Source organism: Canis lupus, chromosome 27 (assembly GCF_011100685.1).
Source record: "Canis lupus familiaris isolate Mischka breed German Shepherd chromosome 27, alternate assembly UU_Cfam_GSD_1.0, whole genome shotgun sequence".
In the NCBI taxonomy this organism is placed as follows: Eukaryota; Metazoa; Chordata; class Mammalia; order Carnivora; family Canidae; genus Canis; species Canis lupus.
In genome coordinates, this window is record NC_049248.1 from 41018454 (window position 1) to 41041633 (window position 23180).

Below are 23180 nucleotides of genomic sequence, written 5' to 3' on the forward strand. Positions count from 1 at the left end.
GACTGACTGGACCTCCTCAGAGACAGCTTTCAACGTGTCTGGTTAGGAGGAAGGGTGATAGGAGGAAGGGTGCATGGGTAACACCGGTCAGCTCTAGGTCTAGATAGCCAGAATTCTGGCTGGAATGTTATCCTCTATTCCACCAGATTTGTTCCTAACCTAGAGCCCAGATACCCCCTTCTGCAGCTCATGGCCAAAGTGACACACACAAGCAGACACTCACCTTCAAGCCGTGATGGTGAACGGTCCTGACCCAAGTTCCTCACTTCCAGACCTTCAGCCACTGCATTGCTCCCTTTTCCAAAGTTTGGATTTCCTCAGAGTTAACCTCCTCTTCCCTTTGCTCAGGAACTTGGGGGTCATTCTTACCTAATCCCAGCAACCACGGCCAGGAAACCCAATTAGATTGAAAAATCTGTAGAGGAAGGAAGGCCTCTGGATCCTATCACTCCCCAGTGTGCCAGCAAAATACTCTATCCCTCCAGTTACCAGGTTGGAAAGTAGAGGGCTGGACTTTGGCCCTCCTCTCTCCATGCCCTTCAGAACTGGAAAAGCAGCGTTCTTAGTAGTATGCCTGCCTGCCCAAAGACACCATTCTGTGCACCAAGCAGCAGCAAAGGGGTATCCCCTACACAGTTACACAATTCAGCAGCAAAGGGGTATCCCTTACACAACTCTCACTACCCCATGTGCTGCACTATGGGTATCCCAAAGGATATCAGAGCATCCCAGACAAGGATTTCCAAGTTTCTCCAACAGGACAGTGGTTTGACTTCCTTCTTAGCACACGTCTGGAAACATAAAAGGTACCAAGTAGATACCTGTCAATGTTCTGCTCTGACCAATCTAGGCACTTGGACTGGAAGTGGTACAGTGACTCCTCAGAGCCTTCAGACCTTGTATCTCTAGTCTGGAAACTCCTACATACCACACTCATTTTCCCCATCACTGTCCCTAAACTCTGGAATGAAGGGAGCAGGTCTGTCCTCCATCCTACCCAGATCAATCCAAGGCCTTCCAATGGCCTTTCCAGGCTCCTGTCAGAAACTCCCTTGCCCAAATTATTCTGAAGTAGATCCTGGGCCCAAGTGTTCTGCCAAACTATGACTGAAGAGCTATTTACATTATAGACAGATTAGGCTGCTATTTGTTCTAAGAGCTGGATGCCGAACATTTATCTACCAGGTTAAGTCCCCCGTCCCACCAAAAGCAGCTGGAAAGTTTAAGCAACTGCCACAAGAGGGCTCCCCCCACCTCTTTGCTGGCATATTAAATGGAGTACTGAGGGACCAGAGGGACTTTGATCCCTCTTCAGGGATCAAAGGACACCCACTGGCCTGCATCCAGCTAAAGTCCTCTCCATTATCATTATCTTATGAGGGCTATAGTTCTAGAAGGATTATGCTTATAAATGTACAAACAGAACACTTGGGAAAGGTGCTCTTATCAGTAACGTTGGTCACCAAGCAGGACTTTTGAGGAGCATGGAGGTAACTGAATACAAATGACTTACTTCACACTGGTACTTGGGGCTTTCAAACTTCTTGTATGCCTAAATCCTGCCCCTTTCCCACATCAGGATAGGAAGGTCTCTGTCCCCAAAGCTTAAGAAAGTGCTAAGAGTGGGGAAGGTCTGCGTAGCTCACCCAGACCTCCTCCACCAAAGAAAGGGGGAGCACCATCTCTTTCTTTGCCTGGAGCCAGACAGTAGTAGCAAGAGAGGAAAAGAGTAGTGGCAGGGGAGGGCTGGGGCAGGGCAGAGGCTTGTCCTTTCCCTCAAAACATTGTGGAATCTCTCCGGATGAGGCCTGGCTTCCTGACAACAGGGAACCATATGCCTGAAGCAGAGGTGATATAGGGCTACAGCTGTAAGGAGGATCAAGTTCACTATACTATACAGACCTTTATCTTCTGTGTTTACTCACTGCCAAGGTCCAGAACTAGACGAGACTCCAATCTACAGATGAAGCACCTGACTGCACAGGCTGGGGAGATCTGAGGATGGAGGGAGTATGGGTCACTCCACATTCAGGGCCCTCTAGTCACTAAAGTCTCTAATGCCTACCAACAGGTGATACATAAGGCTAAGTGGAGGATGAAATCCTTTACAACTAAAAGCAAAGCCACGAAGCCCTTATACTCTGGTGCCCAATTCACTTAGGCTCCCCTCCAGAGTATGATGGAAAGTAGTAAGCAGTGTAGAGGTAATCCTAAGTTTCTCCATAGCCTCCCTCTCCCTCTGTCAAGTGTACCCTTCACCCCTCTGCTGAGAGAAGGAGCAGTCTAGAGAGAGGGACCAGAGACAGAAGTACCCTCACCATTAAAATACTGTCCCATGGCTGCTGCACATCAAAGATGAAGGTCTGCTCCAAAGCTGCATAAAACAAGTTTAATTTCCAACCAGGGTCACAGTCATCGCGTATCCCACATTTTGAGCAAGGAGAGAGAAGGTGAGTTATTAAACATGTACAGTCTACATTCCAGAGGAGAACAAAAAGAAGAGAAAAACCAGTTCAGAACTGCAGTTACCACTGTAACACCACAAAACAAACTCTGGAGGGGAGAGTGGCAGAGGGGAATCTCTAGAGGGGGAAGAAAAGGGCTGTAACAAAGGAAAGCGTAAAATTAAATCTACCAGAGGAGAGTGTGGGAGGGAGCAGGCAACAATGGAATGAGAAACCCAATCCAAAAAGAGCTTTCAGGTGAATGGGAATGTAGAAAGGACCACCCCTGCCAAGGGCCTAGCAGCCAGGGATACTCCCAACATCACTTACTGCCCCCTGCTGGATGGATCCTTGAGCAGCACCAAGGCAACCTCCAAGGCTGCTTCCTAACACCGCAGGCCCCCTGGTCTCTGGAGCCCCCCAAAACAAGGTAGGGGTGGGCCTAAAATAAGAAACCTAATTGGGATTGCCATCTGACTAGGGAGGGTCAGACTGGGAGGCAGGAGAAAAGGCAAAATCCTCAGCTACTGCAAAGACCGAGTGTGGGGAATCCCTAAGTAAGAAGGAAACAAGAAAAGGGGAGACAGGCAACAGCAGTGAATGAGCTGAGAAGGCAAAGGAGAGGGTTCAGGAAAGGGAGGCAACAGGAGCAGAAGCAAAAAAAATGAGGAAACAGGCAGAGGCAAACGAAAGTGGTGGAGGGAAGCAAATGTGGGGTCAGGGGAGTAAATACATGTTAAAATGAAACAGAAGCTCCAGCACACCTCTCCCCTCACCCCTGCCACACACACACACACACACACACACACACACACACAGGCCTAGAGGTCAGGAGACCTGCACACTCCCACTGCATCTTGTGTAAATAGTACATCACTAAGGAACTGGCACTGAGGGAGACAACCCTGGAACCTCTCTTTCACAGTTCAACCTGGGGTAGGGTGGGGGTACTGATCTGCTTGTTGTAGACAAGAGTGGCAGGAAGCCTGGCCCCATGGGGTGGGGCTTGGGACAGTCCTTCTGGGAAGGGGTCCCTCAGCCATGCTGTGGGGAGCCTGGGCCCTGATCTTAGCAGAAAGGTTATGGGCGGCCGTTTTGGAGCTCAGGGCGCAGCCAGCACACACAGGAGCCCACCGAAAAGCCACGGCTTCACAGAAACCGCAAAGTCAGGACCCGGGCCAGGACCTCAGGGACAAGTGCTCCCTGTAAACAGGGAGACGCAGTAGCAGCAGCTTCTGAACAACTACATAATAATGGTGGGAGGACCCTGAAGACCACCACATCCCACCAGCACCAACAACTACTTCAGAGTTCAATTTCCTCCACTCCAACCCTCAAATTGATTTATGGGAAGTGGGTGAGACGGGCAGGGGAAAACTGTTAGGACGGAGTGGGGAGGGACAGCAGGATAGTCTGAGGGTCTAGAAACAGAATAGAAAATTTTCAGCCTTCAGCACATCCTGGACTAGAAAAAGAGAAGTGGAGAATAAGGGAATTGAAACTGAGGTCTGCTATGTCACCCCCACTCCCCTTGCTCCCCATGAAACCACCCAGCCAGCCCTGGTCAGGCCAGCAGGACTACTAGGGTGGGGAAACTTCTGACAAAGAACAGATGAACCACCCAGTCCTCGAGATCAGAAGACGAGGGGGAGTATGGGAAAGCGGGGATAGACTGACCCGTGCCTCACTTTCTCCTAACAACACAAGAGGATGAGGATGGAAGTCCTGAGGCCCACCCCCCAGTGCTCTGGATCCCAAACATACCCCCATGGTCTCGCTCTCCCCACCTTCGTCACAAGCTCCTGAGGAACAGATCTAAGGAGGAGGATCAGCTGAACACTGGGCCGGTAAGAGTGAGTGGGCTCTTCTCTCCCTCCCACTAACGAGGCAGGGCAAAATGGCATCTCCTCGGGAACAGTCATCTAGAGATAAACACCACCCCCTGCCCTGAATGGGGTGGAGAGAGGGGCACAAGGAAGATGGTGGTGGAAAATCCGTCATCCTTCCTATCATCCAGAAAAACCTACCTGCAGCGCGGAGAGGAACCAGTGCAAGACTGGGGCAGCCTTCCCTCTATCTTCTTCCCTTTATCTCACCAACGCGGGAGGGGCAGATGGGAGGCTGGAGTGGGCAGTGACCTGGCCCCAGCCCCAGCTGCACTCCACCCCCACCCTTCTCCCTGGCCCCCGCATATATATCTCTCTATACATGTATATACACGCGCACACATGCACGCACACACAGAGAGGCCCGTGCAATTTCCATGTAGAACGGGGAGAGAGTGGCAAAGGAAAGGAAGACGGGGAGTGGGAGAGGGACCTGTGGGGAAAGGGAAGGGACTGAGATGCCAAGAGCACAGCAACCAGAGCCAAACGAAGCGAACGGAGAGAATACCCCACCCCACCTCCCAAACCCCAAAGGGTGAGGGGGGGGGTCACCCATGAAACCATAACAACCTTGTTTTTTGTTTTAAATCTGATAAATTGGAATGATTCATCATCAGAACAGCAACTGGGGACTGGTCATGGACAGGGGAGCAGAGGGGAAGCAGGAGAGGCAAGGCTCTTGTTGGGCATGCGGACATGATACCCAGGGCCCTGGCCACACTGGCAACGGGAAGGAAGGGGCAGGGTTGGGGCAGGGCTGGGGCAGGGAGACAGTAGGTATGTCAGGGGTGGGTGGGGTGGTCGGAAAGGGCTGCCTGGCTCTCACTTCTTGTTTTTGAGCTGATTGGCCAGCCAGTCCAGGCCTTCGTACAGCCCGTCCCCGCTGGTGGCACAGGTGGCCTGAATGTACCAGTTGCGGTGACGCAGGGAATGCAGGCCCAACTTGTCTGTGATCTCAGCAGCGTTCATAGCATTAGGCAAATCCTGGAGCACGAAGGAGACACACAAAAAGGAGGCTCAGGATCTTTCAAAAGCTTCTACAGCACCCATCTACCAAAGAGATGTGTCCCAGCACCCTCTCCTCTTCCTTCACTGTAGGAACCCAAACAAGGTTCTAAAGAGTTGCTTTGGATTTTTTATCCTAGAGCTAGAGACCCAAGTTGCTAAGGGTCATTCCACTGGAGAATCGCAAACCAAATATAGGGTTGGTAGGGAAGTGAAGAGGTGATTCTGACTGGGCACAGAATCAGGTCTGACTGTAGGAGTGAGGGCAGTTCCACTAGAGCAGACAACAGGGGAGAACGAAGGAATGAGTTTGGGGTATTTACCACACCAATCCCGGAGGACAGAAATGTTGCTAATTAAAGCAGGGCAGGGGGACAGGAGGAGGAGCATAAAGGAGCCAGCTAATCATACTTCCCATCGTTCCAAAATTGAGAACACAGGGACGCCCAGGTGGCTCAGGGGTTTAGCGCCTGCCTTCGGCCCAGGGCATGATCCTGGGGTCCTGGGATCGAGTCCCACATCGGGCTCCCTGCGTGGAGCCTGCTTTTCCTTCTCCTTCTGCCTGTGTCTCTGCCTCTCTCTGTGTGTCTCTCATGAATAAATAAAATCTTTAAAAAAAAAATTGAGAATACAGTCACAGGGCTTCCCCCCTACAATGAGCCCCAACACCTATGATTTCCACGGCCAGGCTGACCTCTCTCAAATCCATGGGTGAGAAGTCTCACCTGTTTGTTTGCAAAGACAAGGAGCACTGCATCCCGGAGCTCATCCTCTGCCAGCATCCTCATCAGCTCCTCCCGGGCCTCATTTACTCGCTCCCGATCATTGCTGTCGACCACAAATATCAACCCTAGGGAGGCAGAGCATGGGGTGCATAAGACAGCAGCTGAACTCCCCCCCCTCCATAGCCCCCACTGAAAGACAACACCTGCCATATACTCCCCAAATATTTGCTCCCTTTCCTCCTTTTCTCCCACCTCTAGGAGCTGCAGGGCAAAGACTGCCCACAACTGAAGATGACAGCCACACCACCTGCTCACACCCAACCAACCCATGTCAAGCTGGGCGATTCATATGCCATACCTTGGGTGTTCTGGAAGTAGTGTCTCCAGAGAGGTCGAATCTTGTCCTGGCCACCCACATCCCAAACTGTGAAGCTGATATTCTTGTATTCCACTGTCTCCACGTTGAACCCTTTGGAAAAAACAGACAATGGCCACTTGGCCTCAAACACTAGGCCTGCAAACAATACCCCACTGGTTTGCTTCTGTCTCCCCCAGCCTGGCTCTGAGTCTAGCATAGGAAAGAAAGCTAAGGCTTTCTCAGGCCTGGTATTCCCTGGTCTAACAGTCTAAAGGCCAAAAAGAAAACCTTAGAGAAAGAGTGGAAGCGAATGAGGAGGGCCAGTCAGAAGGTTCTCAACCCCCTTGGTAACATGAGCTAACCTTCTCCGCTCATTCTCTGCCTCTCCCTCCTGCAAAGAAATGACTCAGCCCCATTCCTGTATCTCAGCAGCAGTCTGCTGCCGCTAAGAAGTAGGGCCTAGGAAACACAGTGGAGAAAAAGCGAGCTGTAGTCCTGGAGCCCCAAATGCAGAACCAGTGGACAATGATGATCTGGAGCCCCAAATGTTCTCCCTCCCACAGGCAGGTCTTAACCAGGATCAGGGCCACTGAGGATCTAAACTGAAACAACTCCTGGCCTCTGGCAGGAACATCAAAGCCTTTCACCCGCTTTCCAAACAACACAGAGAACAAACCAGCTCAGTGCCTGAGGCAACTGTTCAGTGCCAGGCTGCGGAAGTTCCCGCATCAGAGAAGGCCCAAGTAGGTGGGCAAACGGCAGCCCCAGCACCTGCTAGTAAGCTAAATAACCATCCTTCCCTGAATCCCCTCAAGTTGCATGGACTTGCCTGGTGGCCAGGTGGGGGATCTAGGAATAGGCCCTTTGCCTGGCCCAGCAGTCGGCGTGAAAGCGGACATCTAAGCTGTGCCCTTACCAATGGTAGGGATGGTGGTAACGATCTCCCCCAGTTTCAGCTTATACAGGATGGTGGTCTTTCCTGCAGCATCCAGGCCCACCATCAGGATGCGCATCTCCTTCTTCCCAATCAGGCTTTTCAGAAGGTTTCCAAAGATATTACCCATGATCACCAGCAACCACTTTCTGAGGATAGGAGGGCTCAAGTGGGGGCAGTGGGAGTCTGGTTTTGGCTTGGTCCCGGGTGTGGAGAACTTGATCCTAGGCAAAGAAACATAAACTCATTACCACCATCTGCTCGTCAGGATTTCATGTAAATGGGATTTGCCAAAGTCATAGCTGGAGTTCATTACATGCTGAGAGCCTGAGGGCACTATAAAGATCATGTCCCACTCAGACACATCCTGAGTCTTTGGGAGCAGAAACAGAGCAGTGAACATTCAAGACACCTGCTCTGCCATAATGTACCTGTGTGACTTTGGACGAGTTATTCCACTGTCCCTATCTGCCCCTATAAATAGAGGGAATTGAATTAGATGGCTTCGGCAGTCCCCTCATACTGCACAAGGCCTTGTAAAACCATGAGTACCCCTCCCTCTCCCAACCTTACCCTGAGACTCCTGGAAAGGCTGGGAAAGGAGGGAGTGGAATGAGGAGTGGCTCTTCGTGACTCCTAACAAGATTCAGGCTTGCCAGGTTCCCAAGGTCCATGTTCAAATCAAGAGACTCCCCTACTTCTTCTATATTTCTCCAATTCCACCTCCCTTCTGCACTCCAAAATCCATCAGGAAGAAATAAGCTGGAGGTGTGCGCTATTCATACAACGGGGCACCTAGGTTATCCCTCATTCCTAGGCTCGCAGTGGCCCATCTAAGGACAGCTTCTCCACATTCTCTACCTGCAATGAGGCAGTCACCTCATTCTCTGCCTCCTCCCTAACCCCCTTCGGTTTATCCTCCACATAGCAGCCAGACTGCTTTTAAAACCAAAATCAGAAAAAAATTAAAAAAATAAAAAATAAAAATAAAACCAAAATCAGGTCATGCTGCCTCTCGGTTCAAAACCCTCTCTTGGCTTCCTATCTCCCTTTCAGTAAAACTCATGCCATACCGTGGCTTACAAGGTTCTGCATGATTCGCATTCCTGTTTCTCTACTATTCTCCCCTTACCTTATCCTACACTTCAATTCCCCAACACTTTCCTGCCTCAAAGCTTTTGTACTTGCTATTGGCTCTGCCCTGAATGCCCCTCTCTCAGATAACCTTCATGGAGTAGTCCCTCACTTCCTTCAGGTATCACGTGAATGTCACCTTATCAAAGAGGCCTTCCACAACCACATCTAATACACGCATGTTGCTCTTTACCCCATTTACCCCACTTCATTTTTCTTCATAGCATTTCTCACCATCGGACACCCTGCACATTTGTTTCTCACTGTACTGGTTTCCTCCTACTACAATGTCAGCTCCTTATCTATTTTGTTCACTGCCATGTTTCTGGTACCTTGCGTAGCGCCTGGTATGTAGCAGCTGAATAACTAAAACTCCCAGGGTCTGATACTGACCTTACTAAGCAGCTCACTTAGACTTATGCCTGGCGCCTACTAGGATCTTAACTATCTGCTAAGAAAACGAAGACAGCAGTAAGAAGCATTAGAAAAGTATAAAATCCCTAACTTCTTACCACCCACTGCCTCCAAAAGACGGAATCCTAGAGTCACTCATTCCCTCTCTTCTTCCCTCCCTTTTTGATGGCATAGGACAGCCACAGAAATGCACCTCTGAGACAATGAAATAGGGGTTCAGAATCGCCCATGCCAGCCAGCTCTCTGTGCCTGCAGGAGACATGTGTCAGCGGGCAGCTTATTCAGCAATCACCATATGCCAGCTGCTGGCATCCTCTATATAGTCTGGGAACCAGAACACCCCCCCCCCAAAAAAAAAAAAAAAAAAAACAGCAGGCAAAGGAAGGAACAGGTCAAGACAGAGTGCATCCAAACCCAAGAATGTGAAAGGTGGATGGGGAGGAATCAGATTTACAAGCTAAAGCATGGAGGTTTAGTGGGAGTTTAGCTGTTTTCTCAAAAAATATTTCAGTTTTGTTTATTTCCTACTCTCCTCAGTTTGCAGCAAATTCCAGACTAGTACAAAAGAGCTAGATCGACAGCCCCTGGAGACCAAAGTACTAGTTTGTCCAAAAAACAGAAACAATGAGTGCTTATGGAGTGTTTCATCTTCAAAGGCCTTCCCAGACATCCACTAATGAGCCAGGCGTGGTGCTCCTGGTAGGCTCCTCGGATGAGCCCTGCCCCTGACCCAGAGGGCTCACACCCCAGGGAGAGGACCTGGCTCAACCTTAGGGCTCAAATTGAGCCAAGTCGCCCACTAGCCATCCTCCCTGCCCATCCTGCCTCAACCCACCCAAGCAGACAGGTCCCGGAGGATCCCTAGGCAGGAAGGGACATCTGCCCAGCTACTAAGATCAAATTCCATCAACCCTGACAATCCGTAGTAATCAGACTTCTGGTTCTGCTACCTTCTCCTCCAGAAATATAAACCTTTCCCAAGTCTTCCTAGTCTTTATCTTGTTTCCTAGTCAGGTCTCCTCTTCTCCAGCTCCAAATGATACTTTGCTTTAAGGCTTTGGCCCAGGTTCTGAAATGAATTTATACCACACGTTTACCTGGTTGTCCTTCATGAATGAAGTGATTGCTGATTAAAGGATCACCAACCGTGAGTACAGCACTGGCTGAAAAATACCCCTCACCCCAAAACACGCATACACTGTCCTTTAGTTTGCTTCTTTGCCAACCTAGCATGCTAACGTCTTGGTTCAAAAGCTGATCCCCCCCCGCAAAAAAAAGCTGATCCCAGTGTTATACTTATTTTACTGGCATGCCCCTGAATTATCTGAACTACTCATGTGGCACTTACTACCTTGTGGAGCTTTTTGCCTGTTTTAGATGTCTATACATTTACCGTCTCTCCAGTTTAACTATATTTTCCATGGGCAAGAACTATGCCTTTTATTTATTTTGGATCTGTCCCCACTCCCAGTGACAAGCCCACTATAGGAGTTCAACCAAGCACACGGGCTGATTTAAGTCTCTGAGGATATCCTTTTATCATTTCTTCTACTCTAGCACTACTTGGTAGCTCTGTGTAATGCACAGATGGTTTCTTAGATATCCTGTCAATTCTTGGCCATTTCCCACACCATATCTGGCCCCAAGACTGGTTTGGAAACACCGTCAAATGACTAGAAGACTAAAATCGGTGGAATTTTCTCTTGCTGTTTAATATACAATGGGGCTGATGGATAAATGATGAAATGTCCATGTAGTCACTGCACGTCCTCTTGGGGCAGCACAGCACCTTGAAATTAGTGCACACTGTGACTCCTCTAATATAATCAGGAGCTGGACTCAGATGAGCATTCCAAAGTGGGTGTTGGTTTTCTTGTCCTGGCTTTCTCTGCCCCTATTACTAGAGAACATGCTGCCTCTACCTGGAGGATGGTAGCAACTTTCAGCTTTGTGCCATGAACACAAACCTTGGGCTATATAGCTGATTTTCACTTTCACCCATAATGTATTCCTAGAAAAAGCTCTGGGAAGCAGAATGGCAAAAAATACATAAACCCTGGATTGTTTCCCTATGAACCGTACAGCCTATAGTTACTCTCTTTTACCACAGATGGCACTCCTGTGTCGACAGGGCAAAATGCCAGGGTTCCATGGGCTGTTAAAAACCAGGAATCAGCAGTTAAAACTGAAGGTGAGTGGCTTAGGATGAAAAATGGACAGCAACAATATCCCTATTATTAAACAAGTATATCTCAATATCCTATTTTACAGTTATAAACTTTGTTATCAGTGGTACAAATAACAAGAAAAGCTCTTTAAGTGTGTTCCAGTACAATCTGTGTGGAACCCTGCAGGAGCACACTGCCCGATTTAAGCATCATCTGAGGATATCCTTGCTGAGGACTACTTACTACCCCCCATCCTCCCACCCCCCCAGGAGAAGCAGGCTGTTGCTATAACTGACTGCTCAGCCATCCTGACTTGTGTGTATTGTAGGAAAATGCCTGCCTCACTCCAATGATTCTGAGAGTCACAGCTCAGTCTGCCACACACAACTCCCCGCACCTGACTCTGGTGGCTGACTCAGGCTTGCATTCTAGGACACCTACCTCTGAGGAGACACTTCTGATCGGACCACCTCCTCCTCTTCAGGCTGCATGGGTCTAGGGAAAGGAAGACCAAGGTCTCCCAAACCCTCTGCTGCTAGGCAGGGTGCACTAAAAGCAGCTTTGTTCCCAGATAATTTTCACATTGAGTTATCACTAATAGAGATGCTATTTTTAGCACAGCCAATGGAGCAGACCAATAAAATCTAAGGAAACAAAAGCAGGGTCTGCCTGTATTTAGTTTCCTTAGCACAGCTGGCTTGTGACCTCTCTAAACTTTCCAAGTTTTTGTCTCAAGAGCACTGTAATCACAAGCACACAAACTCCTAGATAAATATCTCAATGACTTCTGCTGGACTCAGAGATTTCCCATAGCCAAGAAATAGCTTCTGATGTCAGCTTCCATCCATTCACTAAGCACTTATTGGGTATACAGAACTAGGGATACAGAGAGGAAGACAACTTCTGTCTTCACGACACTCAGACAATGGGAGGCAAAGAGACTAGCAAGGAGAGAATTACAAAACAGTGCAAGGGTAAGGGTGGGATAAGCACCTAGTATTACAGGGACAGAAAGCTGGTGTAGTTAATCAAGACTTAAGGGCAAGGGACACCTGGGTGGCTCAGGGGTTGAGCATCTGCCTTCGGCTCAGGGCAGGCTCAGGGCATGATCCCGCGTCCAGGGATCGAGTCCCCCATTGGGCTCCCTGCAAGGAGCCTGCTTCTGCCTCTGTGTGTCTCTCATGAATAAATGAATAAAATCTTAAAAAAACAAAAAACAGAACAAAACTGAGGTCTAAAGGGCAATTCCCACACAGGATTCTCAGATCACCCCTGAGCGACTTGCAAAGGAAGAGGAGGAAGTAATCAAACAATAAAGAAGAGGGGGTCGGGGAGAGGGAACAGAGTGTCAAAAGCATAAAGACCTGAGTCAGAGACAGCACTTTTCACTAGCCAAAGCCCAGTGCATCTGGGAGTCAGCGTATTTGAATGCCACACAGTGAGTAAAAGGAAATGACAACACATGAGGGATAAGCAGGGACTAGATCATGAAGGGCCTTAAAGGCCATACTGAGTAACATGATCAAGTATGTGCTTTAGAAGGACCTTCTTTACCTGGGTGGCTCAGTGGTTGAGCATCTGCCTTCAGCTCAGGGCATGATCCCAGGGTCCTGGGATGGAGTCCCACATGGGGCTCCCCACAGGAAACTTGCTTCTCCCTCTGCCTATCTCTCTCTCTCTCTCTCGAATAAATAAATAAACAAATAAATAAATAAATCATTCTGGCAGTCATGTAGGGTAAATTAAAAGGTGGAAAAGACTTGAGGTAGAGAGATCATATGGTAGGTACAGTAATACAGCTAAGAAATCTAAAGTTCTTAACTAGAGGTGGCAATAAAAGGGAAAAATCAGGTTTGAAACATCAAAATAGTAAAATACACACGATTTGACAACTGATTAAATATAGGAAGGAAGAGTCCAAGAGTCAAACATGATTCCCAGGTTTCTGGCCTGTGTGATCTAGTGGCATTTCTTCAGCCAAGAAATACAAGAGGAACAGAACTGAGATTGAAGATATTTTTTTAGATTTAACTTTGATTTTGAGATGCTAGGGTATGAAGCTCAGAATAAAGTCTGGGCTAGATATGTGGAAATCATCTGCAGAGACAGTAACTGAAGCCATAAGAGAAACCAAGATCTAGGATGACAGCAGTTACTGGCTATCTACCCAAAGAGCCATTCTTCCCCCTCTTTCTTCTAACAGAACCCTTAATCTGTCCAGATGCTGGGGTCGGGGGTATAAAGATACCCTTTCCCAGTCCTACGGTACGAAAACTGCAGCCTAAGGGATGTAGGCATGCCATTTCCCTTGCCAGTGACCGAGTCACGAGTGGTCATGTACTAATTCTAGTCAATAAGATATGGAGAACGTCTGCTGGGAGTATCTGGGAAAGTTTTCCTCAATCTTAAAAAAAAAAAAAAAAAAGAAGAAGAAGAAGAAGAAGACATATAGTAACATTCTCTTATCCAGCCTTTCCATGTTAATGTCAAAGAATGAGCTGCTGGAGTAATTCTGAGAACATGAAGAGACAAACCTAAGAGCTCTAGGAGGTCAGAGCAGAAAAATGAAGAAAGTTTGGGTCCTTAATAATGTAGAGATGGTGGATTAAAAAAACAAGTGTTCTAGCTCTAGATTTCTGTGTGTGTGTGTGTGTGTGTGTGTGTGTGTGTGTGTGTGTACAGGGGAATATACATAACACAATTCACCGTTTTGACCATTTTTAAGTGCACAGTTCAGTGGCATTAAGTACATTCACACTGGGCAGCCCTGGTGGCGCAGCGATTTAGCGCCGCCCGCAGCCTGGGGTGTGATCCTGGAGACCCAGGATCGAGTCCCGCGTCGGGCTTCCTGCATGGAGCCTGCTTCTCCCTCTGCTGTGTCTCTGCCTCTCTTTCGCTCTCTCGGAATAAATAAATATTTAAAAAAAAGAAAAGAAAAGAAAAGTACATTCACACTGTTGTGCAACCATCACCACCATCCATCTCCAGAACTTTTTAATCTTCCCAAACTGAAATTCTGTAACTGTTAACCTATAACTGCATTTCCCCTACCTCCAGCACCCGGCAACCATCATTCTACGTATGTCTCTATGAATCTGACTATTCTAGGTGCTTCATATACGTGGAATCATAGTTTTTGTCCTTTGGTGTCAGACTTATTTTACCTAGACTTCAAGCTATATGCTTTAATAAATCTATTTGTCTGGGACACCTGGCTGGCTCAGCAGTTGAGCACCTGCGTTCAGCTCAGGGTGTGATCTGGGAGTTCTGGGATCGAGTCCCGTTTCAGGCTCCCTGCATGGAGCCTGCTTCTCCCTCTGCCTGGGTCTCTGCCTCACTCTCTCTCTCTCTCTCTGTGTGTCTCTCATGAATAAATAAATAAAATCTTTTTTAAAAAAGATAAAATAAATCTATTTGTCATTTAAGCCACAGATGTGTTTTCTATCTTTTGCAACTGATGGTACACTCTAACTGATATATCTAGGGAGAGTGCATACAGTGGGATAAGAGAAAGGCCAAAGGCAGAAACTTGGGGCACGTGGACATTTAAAGCAGAGGGCAAAAACAGAGGCCAGGAAAGAGAGTAAGAAGCAACCAGAGGGGCTGAAAGGACATCAAGACAGTAAGACATCACAGACACCAATGAGGAAAAAACATTTTTAAAAAAGTCAGGAGGGGACGCCTGGGTGGCTCAGTGGTTGAGTGTCTGCATTTGGCTCAGGGCGTGATCCCAGAGTCCCCAGATCGAGTCCCACATCGGGCTCCCTGCATGGAGCCTGCTTCTCCCTCTGCCTGGGTCTCTGCCTCTCTCTGTGTCTCTCTCATGAAACATAAATAAAATCTTAAAAAAAAAAAAAAAAAAAAGGCAGGCGGGTCAAAGGCTGTAGAAAGGGCAAATTAGGGGATCCCTGGGTGGCTCAGCGGTTTAGCGCCTGCCTTTGGCCCAGGGGTGAGATCCTGGAGTCCTGGGATCGAGTCCCACGTCAGGCTCCCGGCATGGAGCCTACTTCTCCCTCTGCCTGTGTCTCTGCCTCTCTCTCTCTCTCTAGTCTATCATGAATAAATATAAGCTGGAAGGAAGGAAGGAAGGAAGGAAGGAAGGAAGGAAGGAAGGAAGGAAGGAAGGAAGGAAGGAAGGAAGGAAGGAAGGAAGGGCAAATTAAAATAAGGCCTGAGGCTACGTCAGTTAAGCAGCTGCCTTTCAGCTCAGGTCCCACCAGCTCAGTGGGGAGTCTACTTCTCCCTCTCCTTCTGCCCCTCTCCTCTGCTCATGCTCTCTCTCTCAAATAAATAAAATCTTTTAAAAATAAATATAAAATTAAAAAGGCCTAAAAGGACGCCTGGGTGGCTCAGTCGGTTAAGTCCGACTCTCATTTCCAGCTCAGGTCATGATCTCTGGGTCATGATCTCAAGGTTGTGAGACTGAGCTCTGCTGTGGTTCTGCGCTCAGTGTGGAGTCTGAGATTCTTTTCCCTTTCCTCTCCCTCTGCTCCCATCGCCTCCTTATGCCCCTCCTGTACTCTCTCTTAAATAAAATCTTAAAAAAAAAAAAAGGTCTGAAAGATACCTACTAGGCAATCAATGATGATATTCTTACAAATTAAAACATATATAAGATTAGGTTCCACTTAACTCAATTATAACAGTGTTTAGGCTCAGACCAGAATCATTAAGCCAGTTTCCCTTCTAGTCTGACAAGAGGACTCCAGTACAGAAGAACCTGAAAGAAGGCCACATTATTAAGCAAAGAAAGATCCTAACTTGCCCTGTCTGATTAGAGACCTAAACACACCTGGGAAGAGCCTGGCTTTTCCATGACCAACCAACAAGTGAGTCAGAACAGAGAATCAGGTCTGTTTCAGAATACATGGCCAGATAAAAAAGTGACAAGATAAAAACTAGACTCATTTGTTTCTTTGGAACATTCCACAGCACTGTCCTCTAACCAAAGCTTTCAGCTTGCCCTATCATAGAATCTGACCAGCTTACAACTATTCCATCTCCTAATGTCCCATGGTTGCTCCAATGCCTACATCTACAGGCTTGGATATTCAGAACACTATGCTGTTTTTTTTTTTTTTTTTAAGATTTTATTTACTTATTTGACAGAGAACAGACAGAGCAAGAGAAAGAGCAAGCGGGGGGCAGAGGGAGAGGGAGAGGCAGGCTCCTCGCTGAGCATGGAGCCCAACACAGGGCTCAATCTCAGGACCCCAGGATCATGACCTAAGCCAAAGGCAGACACTTAACTGACTTGAGCCACACATGTACCCCAACACTACACTTTCTTAATTACAAAATCACTAAAATTCCACAAGGAGCCTAAAGCCCTAATAAACCTTTGCCCCAATTTGGTCCCACTTCACAGGTCAAAATGGAGCTGCTGGGACACCTGGGTGGCACAGCAGTTGAGCGTCTGTCTTCAGCTCAGGGTGTGATCCCGGCATCAGGCTCCTTGCAGGGAGCCTGCTTCTCCCTCTGCTTGTGTCTCTGCCTTTCTCTATGTCTCTCATGAATAAATAAATAAAATCTTAAAAAAAAAAATGGAGCTGCTGGTGAACAGATGACACAGGAAGCTACTGTGTAGACAAGGCCCACCATTACAGAGCAGTCTAAGGGTACAGAAAACAGGGAACTACCTAGCCTGTGGAATAAGAGTTATCTGTCATCCCTTAGTACCTCAAATGCTCTCCTACTCTAGGACTTACCATGGAATGTTTTATTCACATTTGTCTGTTTTGCTTTCCAGAACTGTGACTTTAACACATTATAAGTCTGACATACTGGATGGCTAGGCAGGGCTTAAGGCAGCTGGAGCCCAAGGGCCAGTCATCCTCAGGTTGTAAGTACTATGTCTGTCCATTACTATTTCCTGTGTCTGCCATGATGACAAAAAGTTGGAGGAGTACTTCACTAAACTCTAAGACCCTTGTCAGGAGGGACCATACCTTATTCATGTTTCACATCCCCAGCACCATGGCTACTCTATAATTAGTGACTAACATGCTTATTTTTGAGGAGTATGGTTCTACTGATGGTGGCAAAACATTTCAGGGGTTGAGGAAGACAGTATTCTATAGGTGATCCCTGATCCTTTTCCTATGCCTGACAAACTCGAGAAATGGTTGCTGTTTTCAGAACCCTACGGTTCAGTTCCTTGGATCAGATTCAAAGGCTTGGGTGAGGGTGGAAGGGGGGACCATGTGAAAGGCACTCATTATGCTCCTCCCCTATACACCACCACCAGAACAGCTCCATTTTTATCCATTTAATGTATTATTAGACTTCAAATAAGATTTTATATAAGTAACATTTAATTGCTTTTAACAGAAGACAAGCAGGGATGACTGGGTGGCTCAGTGGTTGATGTCTGCCTTCAGCTCAGGGCATGATCCCCGAGTCCTGGGATCAAGTCCCATGTCAGGCTCCCTGCGAGGAGCCTGCTTCTCCCTCTGCCCATGTCTCTGCCTCTCTGTGTGTCTCTCATGAATAAATAAATAAAATCTTAAAAAAAAAAAAAAAAAGAAGAGGAGGAGGAGGAGGAAGAGGAGGAGGGGGTCAAAAATCACTGCAACAGAGAGCAAACGTTCTCCTACATCCTAAATCATGCTGAAGTCTAAACATCCATGTCTGATGCTCTAATGCAAAAGTTCATAAAGGAAGGGTTATACTAGGCTCTCAACAGTAATGGAAGAGCTAAAAGGTACAATGAGATCTGCTATACCCAATCATCTCACCTTTCTTCAGGAATATGGTGATAATGATGGATCCATGAAATCCCGAGCCATGTCCCTTCTGGTCCATATGGCACAGCAGGTCCTTTGTAGAAGTCCAATGCAAAGCTCTAAAATGTTCATAGAATCCCTACCTCAGCTCTTTCCTTCCTAGTCTATAACATGAGGCTTCAAACATCTGTGTGGAACTTCCAAATGCTCCCCATGTTTTTTTATTATTAAAAAGCTTTACTAGCACTCTACTTATTTCAACAGATGTTGAAAAGGTCTAGCAGAGAGAATTACACAGATATCACAACTCCGGACCTTAATACAGTACGTTCTGAAGCATACTCAGAGGCAGACATTTAAAGGAGCTATGACTAAATGAGAAGAGTGGCCTAGGAAATGGAGGATGCTGAAATACTGATTGAGACCTAAAATAAAGGGACCCAGGAATCTAAATCCCTGACCCGGGTCAATGATAGTGCTCTTGTATAATAGAGTCAACTGTTACCTCAATAATGCTGATTTTTTCTAACATGAACACTCTTCTTGAGCCCCCACATCCTCACCCTGCATCCAAGTTGATGGTTCAGGGCCCCTGCCTCGCTCCCGCTTCACCTCCCACTCAGGCAGCAGGAGCTGCCTCTGTGAAGCTGTGCTGAAAAAAGATTTCATTGCTCATAAGCCTACGACCAGCAAAGAAAGTCATGGGAACAATTGTCCCTCTACACAGGCGGCAAGTTATTCTTTTGTCAACCTCCTCTCTTTGAAGGCAGCCCTGAGCGTTCATGTTATTATTACTATTATGATGATGATTATTAATAGCAACTAACATTTACTTGGGGCTTACTATGTGCTTTGTACTGTAGTAAGTACTTTACATATCATCTCATTTAATTCTCATGCCTGTACTATGAAGTAGGCATTATCATGCTCTTTACTGATGAGGAAAATGAAGCTAAGGAAGGACAAGTAATTTCACCAAAATTATACAACTAGTATACAATTAGTACAACTAGTAGAGGAAGGATTTGAACCCAATTTTGTCTGATTCCAAGGTCCACACCATACCATACTGCCTCTAAATTGACCTGCAACAGAAATGGTGAGGAGAGCTAAACACGGTGATATGCTTTGAGTCTCGGGCTGCTTGGCATCCATTTCTAAAGGTTTATGGGGAAGCAAATTTCCACAATTTCCCTGTTATTTACTCAGCTTTAACAAACCTGGTTTTAAAGAAGTTCCTCCTTCTAAGCAACAGATCCCACCCACTATCCTCTGAGTCCATTTCCTCTTATCATGACTCCGGTGGAAAAGAGAGCAGCAGAGATGAGCACACACAATATGATCCTCTGTGCACTTGAGACTTCATTTCCACTCTTTCCAGCCTGCCGTCACCCCTCCTTTTATACTTGCATTCAGTTTAATAATAGCAGCTACCATACCCTGGCACCATTTCTGTGCCAGGCACCACATACATACATTGGCGCTCTCCTCTATAATCTCCAGAATTCCAATTTTGACAATACTGTGAAGGACTTAACGTCTAATGGAGACCCCTTTGCCCACAATGGGGAAGCAGGAGATCTGGGATTTCAGATAAATAATGACTTTGTGTTCTAGTAATACCTTTCTTTTTGGGTCTTAGTTTCCATTATCCGGGCCTGTTTTGTACTTCTCAGGAAGGTGGAGAGACCAAGACTTCTTAATTACAATGCCCAAGGGGCTCTGTACCCTCACTCAGCTATCTCCAAGCACTCTCCCTGACAGCCAACCCATTTCTTTCCTTAAACTGTAGTCAGAAAGCTTGTGGACTTCTATCCATTCACATCCTCTATTCATCCTGAGTGCCTACTGTTTGCAGAGACACTGTGGGAGACAGATCATGAAATCCAATCCCTGCAATCAAAATGTTTCATCTCTTTGGAAAGACAAGATCTACACGTAAAAATTTTGACGATGCAAGGTAGTAATTCTATGCCGGGAGGCAGGAGGCATGTAAATACGTGATACACTGGGGCCCTGCCCAGCTAAACCCAAGGTCAGTGATTCATTCTGGGAAAAGGTGACCTCCTTGGATCAGCTTCTTTCTTAAAATGAGCTTTCAGAGACACGTTATTCAAACTCAGGCCTAATGTGCAACAACCAATTCAATGCTCCACTCCAGTCACATTTAGTGGAGACACTTACCCCAAGAAGCTCAAGACAAAATGGCAGCAAAGATGGTCACCACCTGATTCAGGACAGGAGAGAAAAGTATGCAGAGACTAGATTCTGTCCTGTTGCACTGACCCAAGCAATCAGACTCCTGCAGCAGATCTCCTACTCATAAAACTTTCATGCCACAGACCAGGGGTGACCCAATCCAACAGCATCAGAGGCAGGTTTTGAGTTACGCTTCTCCCTCCACTGGATGACCTCACTATTTCTTCTCACTCCTGACCACATACCACACTCCTCCTGGCCTGGCCAGAGGGAGACAGGCAGTAATGCAACCCAGAAAGAAGGGAACTCCCCCAAAAAACAGGAGCTACCACTTTGCTATTCAAGCGGCCGGGTTTAATAAGGGAACTCCACCTCCCCCTCCTTCCCTCAAACACTGGTGTAAAGCAATGGCTCCATTTTCTGTTCCGGGAATCCTGGTACTTCCTAAAGAAAGAGAGCGGATTGGAAGACACAAACTCAAAGCCAAGCGACAAGCTGCACCCTCCTCCTGGGAGACCGCCCCCGCTTTGCCTGGGGGAGGAAGGCACCACCGCTTCTCTCCCGGCGAGATCTGATCCCCCCCCACCCCCTTCTGCTGCTGCTGCTCCTCCAGCTCCCCACCTGCTGCCCTCTTCTCAACGTGCGGTTCCCAAGACCCAAAGCGCAACCTCTACGGGAACAGCGCCCCTGGGGGTGGGGGTGGGGGTGGGGGTGGGGGTGGAGGGTGGGGGGTGGCCCACTAGCTTCCCCCGGCCAACTGATCCCTAAACCCCTTACGCACTTCTGCCCCACGAAGGGAGTACAGGGTGTCACCGCAGCAAGGCTCTGGTCTTCTAGTACTAAGGTGGAGCAGGAGGGAGGGGACGAAAAAGCGGCGTTCTCTAGCCCTTTAACAGGAAAAGGATACAGAACAGTCATCACCGCCCCCGCACCACCTCTCCGGACTGTTTTCCTCCACCGCGACCCCGACCCCGACCCCTCTCGGGAGCCCACCTCCTACAGGCGAGGGGGACCTAACTGCAGCCCGGGTCGCCCCCGGCCTGCCAGGCGGAGCACCCATTCGTGTGCGCCCCCCACCCCCACCCCCGCCCCAGCTCCGCGTCCTTCAAATGTGGGGGCAGGCGAGAGACCGGCCCGGCGCCCCCTCCCCGAGCTCCCGGGTGGGAAGCACCACGGCGCCTCAGGCCCGGCAGGCCGGGGGGCGGGGGTCTGCCTCCCCGGCCCCCACCCCGAGCCTCTCCTCCGCGGGGACCCGCCTTCCTCTCCCCAGCCCCTCACCTGTTCCTGCTCCCAGCTCCGCCGCCGCAGCCGCCGCCTCCGCCCCCGCAGGTTCCGCTCGGCGCTGGTTCCGTTCCCTCCGACTCCCCCCGGCCGATTCCGGCACGGCTGCTCCCCTGGCCGCGCTCCCCGGCTCCCTCCTTCCTTCCCTCCACCTAGCACCGGAAGCCGCGACGGCGACAGGAGCTGTGCGGCGCACCCCCACCCCCAGACCGGGATACTTCCCACCTCCCCGATCGCGCGAGAGCTGCGTGGTGGCGAGCGGCAGCTCTCGCGAGAGGGCCGTCACCATGGCAGCGGCTGCAGCAGAGGCAGCCGGGTGTCGGAGCCCGAGCCGGGCGGGGGCCGGCGTGGGGGCTGCAGGCGGCGGGAAGTGGGGATGCGGCCGTGGGGACTGAGGTGGGAATCCCGAGCCCCGGGGCCATGCCTGGAATTTAAGGACTGGAGCTGCGTGCTGGCCGCCCTGCAAGGGGGCTGGGCGGAGAGGCAAAGCCAGAAGCTGGTCCGAGTGAACAGCCCTTGTGGTGGCCCACCCTCTTCTCCCGGACCGCATCTTTTATTTCTTGACCATGGCCAGCTGCATCCCCCTGAGAGCCCTCGCTGCATCACTGCTGCTACTCAGCGCTCCTGACCTAAGGCTAGGTTACTCAAGGGTCTGAATCAGGAGCTCCTTTTCCGTGGAGAAGGGGAGAGAGAGTAATGCCTTTAAGAGACTGCAGGAAACAGCTGGACTCTGGTCCAGTTAGGAAGTTGGAAAGTGAAAGACAAACGGTGGGAGCCTACTATTCAAGAGGTGTGGTTTGAGGAAGTGTACCTAGCTGACTATGAATTTATTATCCCAAGGAAAGTGAGAGACTTCACACCCATGTTTCTCCCCTCCTGCCCACCCCCACTTCCCTTGCACCCATTTCGACACCTGATCCGGACCTGCAAAGCTGCCTTGGAACAGTCTGCTGTGATAGAAGAGGAGCACTAGTAATACTGCGAACAGAAGAAGATTCTTTTAAGTGGCCTCTGTCCTCAGTGTAAGAGAACACATAGCTCTTCCCTAAGACCTGAGCCAAAATTATTGCTTTTCTGGATTTCTTGGCCTTACTTCTTGGGTCTTTCAGAAAGAACTAGGCTAGTGGATAGCCACGCCGTGTCTCTGTCCCTTGTCCCCATCAATCCCTGGTGTATATATATTCACCACTCTCTTCCTCTTATCCCAGTCTATTTTCTCTCTTATTTTAGTGTGGAGAATAAACATGACCATATAATGTGAAGCCAAGAGGACCCTATTTAAAGATGGTGAGGAATGAGCTGAATAACAAGGAGCATATTTATAGCAAAGAGAGTCGTATATGTCCTGGGCTGTTGCTATTAAGGGTCTTTGCTCTGTTAAGCTGTGTTGGAAATGGCAGGAGACTCCTTCAGTTCTATTGAAGATTCTTAGATCAGGCCCTGTGATACTTCCACATGACTATTTCCCTTTCTTTTCCTAAAATTTTCACTTCACCAAGTCATGGCCCCACTTGACCCCACTTTGACCACTAAAATTATGCTTTGCACTCCTACCTTCACTAGCACCCCCAACCATACCAGCATGCCTTGTAAGATTCTACAGGAGGTCGAAATTCAGTATTCCTGAATTTCAGATCCTCTCGAGGTTGGGTCCTAGGTGTTACCAAGGATGGAAATGGTGACAGCCTAATAGGGTTAGCAGCAAGTACCATGGCATTTGAGTCAGAATGGATGAACGGGGGATGCCTGGATGGCTCAGTCTGTTAAGCATCTGCCTTCAGCTCTGGTCGTGATATCTAGGGGTCTGGAATTGAGCCCTGCATCAGGCTCCCTGCTCAGCAGGGAGTTGTGCGCTCTCTCTCTCTCTCTCTCTCTCTCTCTCTCTCTCTCTCAAATAAATAAAATAA

At 48.5% G+C, this 23180-nt stretch overlaps 1 protein-coding gene across 7 annotated transcripts; it reads right to left on the bottom strand.

The window, feature by feature from the left end:
* Positions 1-2370: 2370 nt before the first annotated feature.
* ARF3 (ADP ribosylation factor 3) lies at positions 2371-21577 on the bottom strand. 7 transcript variants are annotated; one of them, XM_038577517.1, is made up of 6 exons: positions 21271-21476; positions 20774-20879; positions 7335-7576; positions 6419-6529; positions 6061-6185; positions 2371-5314 (listed from the first exon to the last, which is right to left on the bottom strand). In XM_038577517.1, the coding sequence occupies exons 3-6, from the start codon at positions 7480-7482 to the stop codon at positions 5153-5155; spliced, it is 546 nt and encodes a 181-aa protein (XP_038433445.1). In that variant the 5' UTR covers positions 7483-7576; positions 20774-20879; positions 21271-21476; the 3' UTR covers positions 2371-5152. The 7 variants fall into 7 exon arrangements, 6 of the variants coding, with proteins under 6 accessions (XP_038433445.1, XP_038433450.1, XP_038433451.1 ...); XR_005380110.1 differs by lacking the exons at positions 2371-5314; positions 6061-6185; positions 6419-6529 and adding exons at positions 17806-17912; positions 19978-20020; positions 20379-20436 and having other exon boundaries at positions 7509-7576; positions 21271-21577; XM_038577522.1 differs by lacking the exon at positions 20774-20879 and having other exon boundaries at positions 21271-21456.
* Positions 21578-23180: the final 1603 nt, after the last annotated feature.